Genomic DNA, 15,148 nt, shown 5'->3' with positions numbered 1-15,148 from the left:
TGAGTGCGTCAGTGAATGTGAGTTTGTGTGTGTGAATGAGCATGAGTGTGTGTGTGTGAATATGAGTGAGTGTGAGTGTGCCAATTTCTGTGAATATGAGTGAGTGTGAGTGTGCCAATTTCTGTGAATATGAGTGTGTTTGTGTGGGTGTGTGAATGTGAATGAGTGTGCATATGAGTGTGTGTGTGTGTGTGTGTGTGTGTGTGTGTGTGTGACTGTATGTGAGTGTGCATTTGTGTGTGTGTTTCTGAGTGTGTGTCCGAGTGTGCGAATGTGAATGGTTCTGAGTGTGTGTTTGCGTGTGTGAATGTGTGAGTGTGAGTGTGTGTTTGTGTGTGACTGTGTGCGAATGTGACTGTGTGAATGTGCAAGTGTGTGTGAACTTGAGTGAGTGTGAATGTGCATTTGTGCAAGTAAATGTGTGTGTGTGTAAATGTGAGTGAGTGTGAGTGCATGTGGTTGTGTGAATGTGAGCGTGTGAGAGTGTGTGTGAATATGAGTGTATGTGTGTGAATATGAGTGAGTGTGCAAGTGTGTGTGAAAGTGAGCATGTGTGTGTGTGTGAATGTTAGCATGTCTGATTGTGTGTGTTTGTGTGCAAGTTTGTGTGCGCGAATATGAGTATGTGTGAATGTATGCATGTGACTTTGTGTGTGTGTTTGTGTGTGTGTGTGTGTAAATATGTGCGTGTGAATGTGTGTGCGTGTGAATGTGTGTGTGTGTGTGTTTTTGTGTGTGTGAGAGTGAGTGAGAATCTGTGTGTGAATGTGTGTGAGTGTGGAAATTTGAGTGACTGAGTATATGTGCATGTGTTTCACTATTATACCATGCTTTACAAACTGCCACTAACACATTGTGTGATGTCTAGAGGTAATTAAAACAATTTGAATAGAACAAATGGATTTTGACAATTGAGGAATTAATAAGCAGCTTCAATATGAATAATGAACTGATTAATTGTCATTTGACTGAGATACAAGGTGATACAAACCTTTACTTGGTGCTATCGAAGATTCTGAAAAACAAAATAAAACAGTCCATGAATGTGAGCACTGGGGAAGACAAAGTCTGAATATTCAGCTTTATTTACACTTACAGTGTTATCAGTTAAGGCTCAGTGGATAACTCACAAGCCTCTGGTCAGAGGATCGTGGGTTCAAGCTCAAATCCAGGAATTCAAGATCCAAAGCTTTAGCAACACACGTGGATGCCGTTAGTGAGCGAGTACTGTGGAAGGTCAGTATTGAGGATGCATTGGAGTGTCAGAGGCCATTGTCAGATGGTCAGTACTGTGGGAGTGCTGCACTGTTGGAGGGTCAGTACTGAGGGAGCGCTGCACTGTCAGAGGGTCAGTACTGAAGGAGTGCTGCACTGTCAGAGGGTCAGTACTGAGGGAGTGCTGCACTGTCGGACGGTCAGTACTGAGGGAGTGCTGCACTGTTAGAGGGTCAGTACTGAGGGAGTGCTGCACTGTCGGAGGGTCAGTACTGAGGGAGTGCTGCACTGTCGGAGGGTCAGTACTGAAGGAGTGCTGCACTGTCAGAGGGTCAGTACTGAGGGAGTGCTGCACTGTCGGACGGTCAGTACTGAGGGAGTGCTGCACTGTTAGAGGGTCAGTACTGAGGGAGTGCTGCACTGTCGGAGGGTCAGTACTGAGGGAGTGCTGCACTGTCGGAGGGTCAGTACTGAGGGAGTGCTGCACTGTCGGAGGGTCAGTACTGAGGGAGTGCTGCACTGTCGGAGGGTCAGCACTGAAGGAGTGCTGCACTGTGGGAAGGTCAGTACTGAGGGAGTGCTGCACTGTTAGAGGGTCAGTACTGAGGGAGTGCAGCACTGTCGGAGGGTCAATACTGAGGGAGTGCTGCACTGTCGGAGGGTCAAGTAATGAGGAAGTGCTTCAATGTCTGAGGGTCAGTACTGAGGGAATACGGCACTGTCAGAGGGTCAAGTACTGAGGGAGTGCTGCACTGTTGGATGGTCAGTACTGAGGGACAGGAATGAGGGAGTGCTTCACTGTCAGACAGCCAGTACTGAGGGAGAGCTGCACTGTCAGAGAGTGAGTACTGAGGGAGAGCTGCGCTGTTGGAGGGTCAGTACTGAGGGGGAGCTGCACTGTTGGAGTGTCATTACTGAGGGAGTGCTGCACTGTTGGAGGGTCAGTACTGAGGGAGTGCTGCACTGTCAGAAGGTCAGCACCGAGGGAGCGCTGCACTGTCAGATGGTCAGTGCTGAGGGAGTGCCACACTGTCAGAGGGAGTGAGGGGAGAGTCTCCCACTGCCCTCTGTAGATCTGGAGTTGACCCCCAGGTCACACAGAGTCATAGGTTAGAACTTGGCCCCAACTCATGTGCTGCCACTCAGACTCTCCAAAATAACTGAGAGGCTGCAAACAATTCTTGTACAGCTCCCACTGACATTCACGCCAGACTGAGGCACACTTACCCTGACCCAAAGCAATTCTGTTGGTGAATGCTGAAATAAAAGAGATTAAAAAGGTCAGACACGAACAGCATATCACGTCAGCATAAGTGAGCACGTGAAATAATAACTCTGCACACAAAGCAGGCCCAGAGGTCACAGAGCAATGGACAGCACCTGCTGGCACACTCACACTCACTCATATTCACACCCACACACTCACGCACATTCACACACACAAACTCGCATTCACTGACACGCACTCACACTCACTCACATTCACACACATACAAACACGCTCAAATTTACACACATTGGCACACTCACACTCATTAATATTCACACCCACACACTCATGCTCATTCACACACACAAACTCACATTCATTGACGTACTCACACTCACTCACATTTACACACACACACACATTCACACAAACAAATGCACACTCGCTCACATTTACATATACAAACACACACTTGCAAACTCACACCCATTCACATTCGCACACATTCACACACACAAATGCACACTCACACCCATTCACATTCACACACACTTGCACACTCACACCCATTCACATTTGAACATACTCAGAAAAGCACACACATGAACACACACACACACACACACACACACACACAGTGGGAAAGATTACCCTGTCCAACAAACCCCCACTTCTCCCCTCTCCAGATGTGCCACCACTGGATGAAGACTTCAACTAGCCCACCCTTGCAGGTTGGCCACATATCCTCCGCTAGCGAGCCTGACTCTTTGACTGCAGAGGCAGCACCTCGCCTTGCCCTTCAGCCGTAGCTCTCCCGCCCAGCAGGTGCTCTCTCTCTCTTGCCGCTGGTGTCACTGGGAGTTGAGCAGGAGTCTGGTGCTGAACCTGGTTGAGGCCACGTTAGAGAACGGAGTTCAGTAATGGACACCACACCTTGGGAAGGACATACTGGCCTTGGATGGGGTGCAGTGTACACTTAGCAGGATTATTCATGCACTCCAGCGGTTAAACCAGATGGAGAGATGACATAAACAAAGACTGTATTTCCTCCAATTTAAAAGATTTAGGGGTGATTTGACTGTAGCGTTCAAGCTATTAAGGGGAACGGACAGGGTAGAGTCTTGGACTGGGGTGGGTGTACAGTCTCAGAATTAAAGCTAGCCTTCCTTAAAAGGAAAGAGTTCTACACAGAGAGGCTGGGAGAGGTTTGGAACACGTCTGCAATTCATGCTCAATCGATTGTTAACTTTAAATCTGAGAATGAGAGATTTCTAATAGCTAAAGGTGTTGAGGGATATAGGCCAAAGGTGGGCTATGTGGAGTTGGGATACAGAGCAACCATGATCTCATTATTCGGCAGAACAGGCCTGAGGGGCTGAATGGCCTTGGAGAGGGGTGTGGGGAACTACCTCACCCCCGGGTTAAAAGACTGTGGGCGTCAGCTCCACCCCAGAGACATGAGCCTACAGTCCAGGCCGATGCTCCCCAGTACCAATGCTGAGGGAGTGCTGCCCTGTCAGAGGGTCAGTACTGAGGGAGCGTTGCACTGTCAGAGGGTCAGTACTGAGGGAGCGCTGCACTGTCAGAGGGTCAGCACTGAGGGAGTGCTGCACTGTCGGAGGGTCAGTACTGAGGGAGAGCTGCACTGTCGGAGGGTCAGCACTGAGGGAGTGCTGCACTGTGGGAGGGTCAGTACTGAGGGAGTGCTGCACTGTCAGGGTGTCAGTATTGAGGGAGTGCTGCACTGTTGGGGGGTCAGTACTGAGGGAGTGCTGCACTGTCAGAGGGTCAGTACTGAGGGAGTGCTGCACTGTTGGAGGGTTAGTACGGAGGGAGTGCTGCACTGTCAGAGAGTCAGCACTGAGGGAGTGCTGCACTATCCAGGGGTCAGTACTGAGGGAGTGCTGCACTATCCGTGGGTCAGTACTGAGGGAGTGCTGAACTGTCAGAGGGTTAGTACTGAGGGAGTGCTGCACTGTCAGAGGGTCAGCACTGAGGGAGTGCTGCACTGTCGAAGGGTCAGTACTGAGGGAGTGCTGCACTGTCAGAGGGTCAGCACTGATGTAGTGCCGCACTGTTGGAAGTGCCATCTTTCAGGTGAGATGTTAAATCAACACACCTATCTGGCCCATTACGTGGGAGTAAGTTATCTGCGGACCATCGTTCTGACGAAAAGCTCGGAGTATTCTCCCTGATGTCCCGGGACCAAATTCATCAAAAAAAAAGACTTTTTCTGGTCCTTATTGCATGCCTGTGTTTGATCTTCTCATCTATATAGTAGCTGCTGCTGTTCCTACATTAGGAAAGTGACTACATTTTTTTTAAAAAGTGCTTTTTTGCCTATAAGCTGCTTTGGGGCATCCTGTGAGCTGTGAAAAATGGCTCAACAATTTCAAATCCTAACCTCTGCTCCCGGTTTTCTCTGGCAGCCAACAGTAGCAATGGTCCTGCAGCTGCTACTTACACCTCCTTCAGTCCCAATCTTTGTTTTATAACATATCAGATTACCGCCCTCCTTTTCCTGCAGCCATCAGCAACAACATCTTTCATTTAAATAGCGCCTCTAAGGTAGTGAGTACATCCGAAGATGCCTCACTTCAACAAATCATCGAACACCGCCACACTTAAGGACATATTAGGACAGGTCACGCCTGGGTAAAGAGCTTGATTTTAAAGGGCAGCTCAAAGGAGGAGAAGGAGGGGGATGAGAGAGAGAGTGAGAGAGAGAGAGAGAGAGGTGGACGGGTTTAGGGAGGGAGTTCCAGGGCTTAGGGGTCCAGGCAACTGAAGGCACGGCCGCCAACGGTGGAGCGATTAAAGTCCGGGGGATGCTCCAGAGGCCAGAATTGAAGGAGCGTAGCGATCTCGGAGGGTTGTAGGGGTGGGAGAGATTACAGAGATAGGGAGGGGCAAGGTCGTGGAATGAATCGAACAACAGGATAAGTCAAGGCACGTCTGACATTTAGTCACTCCTGGTTTACACCCGACCACAGTTTCCTCCGTTTTCGCCTGATTCTGTACTCGCTCGCGAACTGTTAAATCTCTTAACACCCTCCAATTCTGATGACTTGAAACGTTATGTTTGTCTTTCCGTCTCCACAAACGTTCGAATTATGTAGAGTTTCTTGAAGGCAGAGGGGGTGGGCTAGGATAAAGAAGCTTACAGTCGAAATGAAAATTGTGTGTGTTTTTGTACGCAGGGCTGATAGTGAAGGTATCTGGGCTGCTGGGCAAGGTGGCCAAAGGGGCCGCTGGGGGTACTCGCTTCTGCTGGCTGAATCCTTGAGAGGACCATTATGCTAGAACCCTATAAAACACCAGTTGGACCGCAACTAGAGAGCTGCACGCTCACCGTGTCACAAGAAGGCTGTGGTCGCACTGGAGAGGAGGTCGACGAGGGTGCTGCCTGGAAATGGAGGATTGGGAACGACTGGGTGGACTGGGGTTGCTTTCACTGGGAAGGGGGAGGTTGAGGGGAGGTGTAACTGAGGTCTGTAAGATTACAAGGAGCCTAGAGAGGGTGGATAAGTGGAGATTCCCAGCAGCAGAGGGGTCAGTAGGGCAGGGGTGGTGCGGGTGTATATTTAAAGTAAGGCGTAGGAGGATTAGAGGGGGAGTTGGGGAGCAATTTTTATTCATCTGGAGGATCTGGACCTCACTGTCTGAAAGGGTGGTCGAGGCAGATATCCCGATTTTTTTTAAAAAAGTATTTGGATATGTCCTCAAATGCTGTGACCAATAGGGTCACAGGCAAAGAGCTGGAACGTGGGCTTAGGCGCAAGTGTTACTTGCCGGCCTCTATTTGTGCTGTAAACATTCTCTGTCTCTGTTACAACGTACAGTGCGCAGAAGCAGGCCATTCAGAACCAGAATCATACAGTGCAGAAGAGGCCCTTCGGCCCATCGAGTCTGCACTGACACGTGAGAAACCCCTGACCTACCTCCCTAACCCCATTGACCAGCACTTGCCCCCATAGCCTTGAATGTTATGACGTGCCAAGTTCTCATCTAGGTACCTTTTTAAAGGATGTGAGGCTAACCCGCCTCCACCACCCTCCCAGGCAGCGCACTCCAGACCCTCACCACACTCTGGGTAAAAAAGCTTCTCCTCACATCCCCCCCCTAAACCTCCTGCCCCCTCACCTTGAGCCTATGCCCCCTCGTGACTGACCCTTCAACTAAGGGGAACAGCTGCTCCCTATCCACCCTGTCCATGCCCCTCATAATCTTGTACACCTCGATCAGGTCGCCCCTCAGTCTTCTCTGCTCCAACGAAAACAACCCAAGTCTATCCAACCTCTCTTCATAACTTTAAATGTTTCATCCCAGGCAACATCCTGGTGAATCTCCTCTGCACCCCCTCCAGTGCAATCACATCCTTCCTATAATGTGGCGGCCAGAGCTGCACGCAGTACTCCAGCTGTGGCCTCGCTAAGTCACGCAGAATCGCAACGTTAACTCACGTCTTCCTCTCCACAGGGGTGGCTGAGTTTTTGCAGCAATTTTCTGTTTTGGTTTCCGATTTCCAGCACTTTGCTGTACTTGGCTTTTTAATCCCAGCCCCATCCAACCTCCTCTCCTCCGAGTGGAGGAGGAGGTTCGGGGGGTGGGTGGGGGGGGGGAATGCGATGGATGTTTTCGAAATTAGGAGAGGTTTTCACGGGGTAGATATGGAGGAACCGGATTGCGGGGAGTGGGGGTGGGGGGGGGTGGGCGTGGGGGGGAAGGGGTGGTGGGGAGAGTCGGTAACCCAGGCAACCAGAGAAAGGACCCCCTCCCCCACCCCGGTGACATGAGGAAGCTTTCGAAACCGTGAGTGCCGTTGGGGATCTGGAAATAAACTCTGAGTGAGAGGGCAGCGCCAGGAGATTGTAGGATAGCTTCCAACACGGAGATCTGCTACCATCTTGAAGGGGGTAAATAGGGCTGTGGGGAACGAGCAGGGGAGTACTGGGCCGTTCTTTTGAATGAGACGCTAAAGCGAGACCCCACGCCCCTGCCCTCCCCAGAGGATGTAAAAGTACGTCCAGGAGGGGACAGGGGATTTACCTCAGGTGTCCGGGTCAATGCTTACCCACCACCGCCCCCGCCCCCCCCACCACCACCCAGCCCCACTTCAATGTCACAACTAAATGGAACAGGTTATCTGGCTTATCATCGCGTCGCTGTGTGTTGAGAGTGAAATTTGAATGGAAGGTCTGACAGTGGCCACGAAACCCACTCCTGATTGTTGTACCAGCCCGTCTGGTTCACTAACACTGCTGCCCTTCCCTGCTCCGGCCCTACACGTGACTCCAGGCTCTTAAACAGCCCCCTCGGGCAGTTAGGCAATGGGCATCAAACACTGGCCTAACCCCCTCATGTCCCACGTCCCACGAACGATTAATTTTTTTTAAGAAAGACGTTTGGAAAGTCCTTCATTGGCCGCAAAGCGCTTTGAGGCCCCACCATGTGAGGGACGCAGCCTGGCGCAGGCATAAGGGGCCCGATGGACTCCTTCCCCAGAAGGGGAAAAGCAGGGAGCGTGGAAGTAACTGGTCTTGTATACCTTAAAGTGGAACGCCGGTTCAGACCAGTACCAGTCATTTCCCAAGTTCTACCGGTTGTTCCTTCGCTGCGTGGTAAGCACTGGGGCCTGCTTAATCTGATTGCAATAAACTGGCTGGGATTGGAGTCTGGGGTTTTCCTGCTGTGTGTGTGTGTGTGTGTTTGGGGGGGGTTGGTGATGGGGGTAGGGTACCCTCAGTACCACACCGGGTGTGATCAAACTCACTCAGTACTAGGCCGAGATTGGAGCCTGGGCCTTTCCTGTTCAGTGTGTGTGATGTGTGGCTCCCAGTACCACACCCGGCTGTGCTAAGGTGAATTCAGCACTGGGCCGGGATTGGAGCCTGGGCCTTTCCCATTTTTCTGTGCGTGTGTGTGTGTGGGCGCGTGCGGAAGGCTCAGTAGCACACTGGGTGTGATCAGGCCGGGGTTGTTGGGCCATTTCCTGCATGCTCTATGCGTGTGTGTGTGTGTGTGTGTGTGTGTGTGGTGTTGGGGGTGGGGGGGGGGCGGCTGCAGGGAGCAGGGTGGGCTCAGTATCACACCGGGTGTCACAGCAGCTAACTGGGCCCTGTAGGCCGGGATGGCAGCCTAGGCCTCTCGCCATGTATAGAGTTTTGACTCTGTGCTGCATTTCGCACACAAGATGGGGGGGTTGGGGGGGGTGGTGGGGGTGGGGTGGGGGGGTGGTGGGGGGCGGTGGGGGTGGGGGTGGGTTTACCAAACTGTCCTCTGAAGCAACTGTCTGCCTTTTCACTCTTGCCTATTTGTCTCTCGATCTGCCTCGTGCCTTTGTGTTACCATGAATAGGGTAAGCTGACATCCGCTGCTTTCACGGTGAGCGGTGTAGTTCAAACACAACACCTGCTGGTGCGGTTCACAACTGGGGAGGAGAGTCAGACGCCACAGCTGTAGAACAATACAGCACAGAAGAAGGGGCACTCGGCCTCCACTTCAGAGACCACCCACTCAATCCCATCCTCCCCTTTCGAAAGCTGCGGCTGACCCTGCTCTCGTCGCCCTTTCAGGCAGCGTGTCCCGGATCCCAATGACTCTCTGCGCCAAACAGACACCCTCCTGACCTTCACTCTGCGGCCCTCCCTCTGTTTCCCCGGCCCCCCCGCTTGCCTCTGGAAACCATCTCTCCTTATTTACCCTGACGGAACCCTTCAACGCCCTGGGCTGCATCCGCCCTCGACCTGCTCTGGCCCCGAGGGGAACAACCCCCGGTCTCTCCGCCCGAGGTGGAGCCCTTCGGTCCCTGGGACCGAGCTGGCCCGCAGCCTCTGTGCTCGGTCTCCGAGGCCTGAGCATCCTTCCTGCCCGGAGTTGGGCACAGCGCTCCATCCGAGGCCGATGTGGGTTTAGCGGTTTGTTTAAGTCGGTGGGCCGATTTGGAATTAGGGGCGGAATCGGCTCCTGCTCAAAGGCGTGACAGAGGCCGGGAGCGGCGTTCCCAACTCCTTCAGCCTCCAGACATTCTAAGTGGAGCTCACCCTGTCAACAGATATCCGGGAAACACGCTTTGCCTGAACAAGCTGCTCGGTACAAGTATGACGGGTTGGATGACCCCTTTCCCATGCTGTAAGGCCCAGTGAAATACGGTTGGGCTGCGTACTTAACCTACTCAACTCCAGGGTTGGACTGACATCACACAGACTGACATAGGGCCTGGCACACACGGCCCAACAGCTACACACGAGCCTCCTGCTGTGTCCCCGCTTCATTTCGCCTCCGAACAACATCTCCGTTCCTTTCCCTATCTTGTGTGTTTATCCAACTTTTCCCCTTAAACACATCGACAGGTTTCGCCTTAGCCAATCCCTGTGGGAGCAAGTTCCGCATTCCCACCGCTCCCTGGGTGCAGAGGTCGGATTAATTACTGACTAACTTATAGTGATGACCACCACCACCCCCCACCACCCCCACCCCCCCATCCTCACCCCGCACACAATCCTAGTCTCCGGCAAGTGGAAACACCTTCGTTACATCTACTCTATAAAAAACCTTTCATAATCTGAAAGACCGGTCATCCCTCTATTTTCCCTTTGCCGGAGCAGAGTCCCAGTGTATTCTATCTGTCCCTGATTGGGATAATTTCTCAGTTCCAGGATCATTCTCGTCAATCTCTAGTGCACAGTAACTCCCAGTGTGATATGGAGACTGGAACTGTGCACAGTAACTCCCAGTGTGATATGGAGACCAGTACTGTGCACAGTAACTCCCAGTGTGATATGGAGAGTGGAACTGTGCACAGTAACTCCCAGTGTGATATGGAGACCAGTACTGTGCACAGTAACTCCCAGTGTGATATGGAGACTGGAACTGTGCACAGTAATTCCCAGTGTGATATGGAGACTGGAACTGTGCACAGTAACTCCCAGTGTGATATGGAGACTGGAACTGTGCACAGTGATTCCCAGTGTGATATGGAGACCAGAACTGTGCACAGTAACTCCCAGTGTGATATGGAGACTGGAACTGTGCACAGTGACTCCCAGTGTGATATGGAGACCGGAACTGTGCACAGTGACTTCTAGTGTGATATGGAGACTGGAACTGTGCACAGTGACTCCCAGTGTGATGCGGAGATCAGGGCAGGAATATCTCAGTTCAGTTTTGTTAGAGCTGTAGAGAGCACTGGTTAGAGACCCCACCCGGAGCATCCCATTCAGTTCTGGGATGGCAAGGAGGATATTTTGACCTTGGAGGGAGTGTAGTGCAGATCCTACTGCTTATCGGGTAAAATGTAGAGGACAGGTTGCATTGACTAGGCTCGCGTTACCTTGAGTATAGAAGATTAAGGGCTGATCTAATTAAGGTTAAGAGGACTTAATAGGGTAGATACAGAGATGTTGTTTACTCTGGTGCGCTGAATGCAGAAGCAGGCAGCAGAAGCTTAAAATCTGAGCTCAACTGTTTAGGGGTGACGTTGGGAAACACTTCTTTGAAGTAAGGGGGTGGGGGGGGTGGTGGTGAAAATCTGGAACTCTCTCCCACAAAAAATTGCGGCGGCTGGGGCACCTGCTGGAGTTTCCAAGAACTGTACTGATCATGTTTTCTTGACTGAAAGTTCCGGGAAGTGTGGAGCACAGGCTGGCAAATTGTAGTGAAGGCTCGAGGGGCTGAATGGCTCCTCCTGTTTCTGCATAGCAGGCTCAAGGGGGCTGAATGGCCTCCTCCTGTTCCTGTGTAACAGGCTTGAGGGGGCTGAATGGGCCTCCTCCTGTTACGCTTTAAGACCGGAACAAGACAGGCAAGATTCCCACCCGTAGGGAGTGCGGGAATGCTAGCATTCCAGGGCAGGGGTCCCTCACTGTGCTCCCCCCACGTGGCTTTGTGAACGGCCTAGTTGACCCTGCAGCCTGCACAAATGATCCGGATTTTTTTTCCCATTCGTGTGAGTGTGGCTGTGGGTCTGGAGTCACATGTAGGCCAGGCCGGGGTAAGGATGGCAGATTTCCTTCCCTAAAAAAAGGGCCTTAGTGAACCAGATGGGTTTTTAATGACAATCGTTTCATTAGACTTTTAAATTCCAGATATTTATTGAATTCAAATTCCACCGTCTACCGTGGTGGGGTTCAGATTTGGGCTGGGGTTCCCGGAGCTTTGCTCTGGATTATCGGCCCAGCCACAGTACCACTGCCGCCCCTAAGGGAAATTTGGAAAATATAATTATATTATCAGGAATATTATTATTAATAATTAGTATTAATTCCTGTTACACAGGAACAGGAGGAGGCCATTCAGCCCCTCAAGCCTGTTACACAGGAACAGGAGGAGGCCCATTCAGCCCCTCCTCGAGCCTGTTACACTGGAACAGGAGGAGGCCATTCAGCCTCTCGAGTCTGTTATACAGGAACAGGAGGTGGCCATTCAGCCCCTCGAGTCTGTTATACAGGAACAGGAGGAGGCCATTCAGCCCCTTGAGTCTGTTACACAGGAACAGGAGGAGGCCAGTCAGCCCCTCGAGCCTGTTAGATAGGATTGGGAGGAGGCCATTCATCCCCTCGAGCCTGTTACACAGGAACAGGAGGAGGCCATTCAGCCCCTCGCGCCTGTTATACAGGAACAGGAGGAGGCCATTCAGCCCCTTCTCGAGCCAGTTACACAGTAACAGGAGGAGGCCATTCAGCCTCTCGAGTCTGTTATACAGGAACAGGAGGTGGCCATTCAGCCCCTCGAGTCTGTTATACAGGAACAGGAGGAGGCCATTCAGCCCCTTGAGTCTGTTACACAGGAACAGGAGGAGGCCAGTCAGCCCCTCGAGCCTGTTAGATAGGATTGGGAGGAGGCCATTCATCCCCTCGAGCCTGTTACACAGGAACAGGAGGAGGCCATTCAGCCCCTCGAGCCTGTTATACAGGAACAGGAGGAGGCCCATTCAGCCCCTCGAGCCAATCTGCACTTCACTACCGTCATTATTATTATTATAATATTATTATCAGGAAAAGGCACCTTGAAGCTGTCAAACATTCGCGAAACCCCCAAAGTTGCCTCTTGGCAAAGGGCTGCCAAAAGGGTATGGGGTGACAGCGGAGAGCAGGCTATTGAGTTGGGTGATCAGCCATGATCATAATGAATGGTGGAGCAGGCTCAAAGAGCCGAATTGGCCTACTCCTGCTCCTAGTTTCTATGTTTCTATCATCGGAATTTTTAATCGCAGGTTTTTATTGACTTCAAATTCTTGGTGGGATTTGAGCAAAACATCGGCCCTGGGTCCTCTGGAATACCAGCCCAGTGACAGTCCCACTCAGGCCACCGCCTGCTCCCATTATCAGGGTGGGTAGGATAAACTATTCCTGCTGGTTGGGGAGACCATAAGACCATGAAACATAGGAGCAGAAATTAGGTCATTCAGCCCATCGAGTCTGCTCCGCCATTCAATCATGGCTGATAGGTTTCTCAACCCCATTCTCCCGCCCTCTCCCCGTAACCTTTGATCCCCTTACCAGTCAAGAACCTATCTATCTCGGTCTTAAATACACTCAATGACCTGGCCTCCACAGGCTTCTGTGGCAATGAATTCCACAGATTCACCACTCTCTGGCTAAAGAAGTTTCTCCTCATCTCTGTTCTAAAAGGTCTTCCCTTTACTCTGAGGCTGTGCCCTCAGGTCCTAGTCTCTCCTACTAATGGAAACATCTTCCCCACGTCCACTCTATCCAGGCCTTTCAGTATTCTGTAAGTTTCAATCAGATCCCCCCTCATCCTTCTAAACTCCATCGAGTATAGACCCAGAGTCCTCAAACGTTCCTCATATGTTAAGCCTTTCATTCCTGGGATCGTTCTCGTGAACCTTCTCTGGACCCTCTCCAGGGCCAGCACATCCTTCCTGAGATACGGGGCCCAAAACTGCTCACAATATTCTAAATGTGGTCTGACCTGAGCCTTATAAAGCCTCAGCGGCACATCCCTGCTTTTATATTCTAGTCCTCTCGAAATAAATGCCAACATTGCATTTGCCTTCCTAACTGCCGACTCAACCTGCAAGTTACCCTTGGGAGTTTGGGACCAAGGCACACAGGGCTGAATTTGATGCCGGTGGGATTTTCCGCTCCCGGCGAAGGCAATGGATTTTCGGATGGCTAGCTCGTGGCGCTTTACCGCTCCACACCCCGCGGGGCCAAAATAGTCCGGCCACAGTCCAGAAATTCCAGCTAGACCTTTCGGGAGCTAAATGAGGAACCTTTCCACACACACACACACACACACACACACAAACACACACATAGGGCGGTGGGAGTTCGGAACCCTCTTCCTCAAATGTTGGGTCAATTCTTTTTTCCAACACTTGTTCGTGGGATGCGGGCGGCGCTGGCCGGGCCAACATTTATTGCCCATCCCTAGTTGCCCCTTGTTCAGAGGGGGGCACTTAAGAGCCAACCACGTTGCTGTGTGGATCTGGAGTCACATGTAGGCCAGACCGGGGAAGGACAGCAGATTTCCCTTCCCTTAAAGGGACATGAGCGAACCAGATGGGGGTTTTTAACAACAGTCGACAACGGTTCCATGATCATCGTCAAACTTTCTTCACTCCGGATTTTTTCTTTTTAATTGAATTCAAATTCCACCATGTTGCCATGACGGGATTCAAACCCGAGTGTCCCCCCCACCCCTCCACCCCCGAGAGCTTTTACCCTGGGTCTCCAGAACCCTAGCCCAGTGACCATACAATTGCTCATTTCAAAATCGAGATTGACAGGCCTTTGCCATCCCACGGCTGTTTGGGGGACACGGGGGTGGGGTGTGTGTGTGTGTGTGTGTGTGTGTGTGTGCGCGGGGGTAGTCAGGATGCGGGTCAGCCCTGACCTCGATGAAGGGTAGAACGGGCTCGAGGGGCTGAATGGCCTCCCGTGCGAGCCGACTGAAGATTCGGGCACGCCTCCGAAGCGGCCTCCTCAAAGGCTGAGGGGGGAATGGGCTCATTCACCCTTCAGCCCGACCTGTCCGTGCCAGCCCTCATGCCACAGGCCTCGCTTGTGCATACACGCCAAGAATGAGTGGTCAGGGTGAGATGCGAGGAGGGGTGGGGGGGTGGGGTGGTGCCTCTTGATGCGCACGGGACCTAGAGGCAGATCGAGGGAGGGATAGGGAATCCGGGAGGTTGGGGGCTGGGGGGCGTGAAGTACTGAATAGTGCAAGGGGCACATGAATGGACTAGAGACAAGACGTCGGGGGTTGGGGGCGGGGTAGGTGGTGGAGAAATAAAGGCTTGAGCTCTCACCTGCAAAGATCTGGACCAAAAGCGGAAAAAACACCGGGGAGCCCATCCTTCTCCACACCTGGTGTCCAAAAGTAGGTCCTGCAGGGCTGGCCAGGGAGGCTGAAGTCGGCCCTGTCACTGGGCTGAGCGGGAGAGATTCCAGGCTTCGGGGAGCAGAGTCGGGTTCAGGAGGTGCGGGCACTGCAGTCGCTCATTGTGGGTTTGGCTCTGAGTGCCGAGTATGCTGCTTCTCGCTCGCTGAGCCTGCTTCCTGTGTGGTCTATAGTAACCTGACACAACAACTTCAAACTCTCAAACTTTTAACCAATCCCCACGTGTGAGCCCCATTCACTCACCTTAGAAGCTAAGCTATGCCTCTCGATGTGTGTGTGTGTGTGTGTGTGTATGTGTGCAGCTGCTGCCCTACTCTAACTCGAATGAAAAGAGGGAGAGGGAGAGAGAAATGGGGT

The 15,148-nt window shown here is 52.1% G+C and overlaps 1 protein-coding gene across 1 annotated transcript in view; it reads right to left on the bottom strand.

Moving 5' to 3' along the window:
- LOC121269409 (scavenger receptor cysteine-rich type 1 protein M130-like) overlaps nucleotides 1-14,861 on the bottom strand; it is a 44,555-nt gene extending 29,694 nt beyond the window's left edge. The window contains exons 1-3 of the mRNA XM_041174020.1: nucleotides 14,700-14,861; nucleotides 2,443-2,472; nucleotides 992-1,015 (exon numbers count right to left, since the gene is read on the bottom strand). Coding sequence (XP_041029954.1) covers nucleotides 992-1,015; nucleotides 2,443-2,472; nucleotides 14,700-14,745 — 100 coding nt within the window. The 5' untranslated portion in view covers nucleotides 14,746-14,861. The remainder of the gene's footprint in view (nucleotides 1-991; nucleotides 1,016-2,442; nucleotides 2,473-14,699) is intronic.
- Between the last annotated feature and the right edge of the window lie 287 nt (nucleotides 14,862-15,148).

This window comes from Carcharodon carcharias, chromosome 24 (assembly GCF_017639515.1).
Source record: "Carcharodon carcharias isolate sCarCar2 chromosome 24, sCarCar2.pri, whole genome shotgun sequence".
NCBI lineage: Eukaryota > Metazoa > Chordata > Chondrichthyes > Lamniformes > Lamnidae > Carcharodon > Carcharodon carcharias.
The sequence above is the reverse complement of the archived record's forward strand: the minus strand, read 5'-3'. Positions and strand labels throughout refer to the sequence as shown.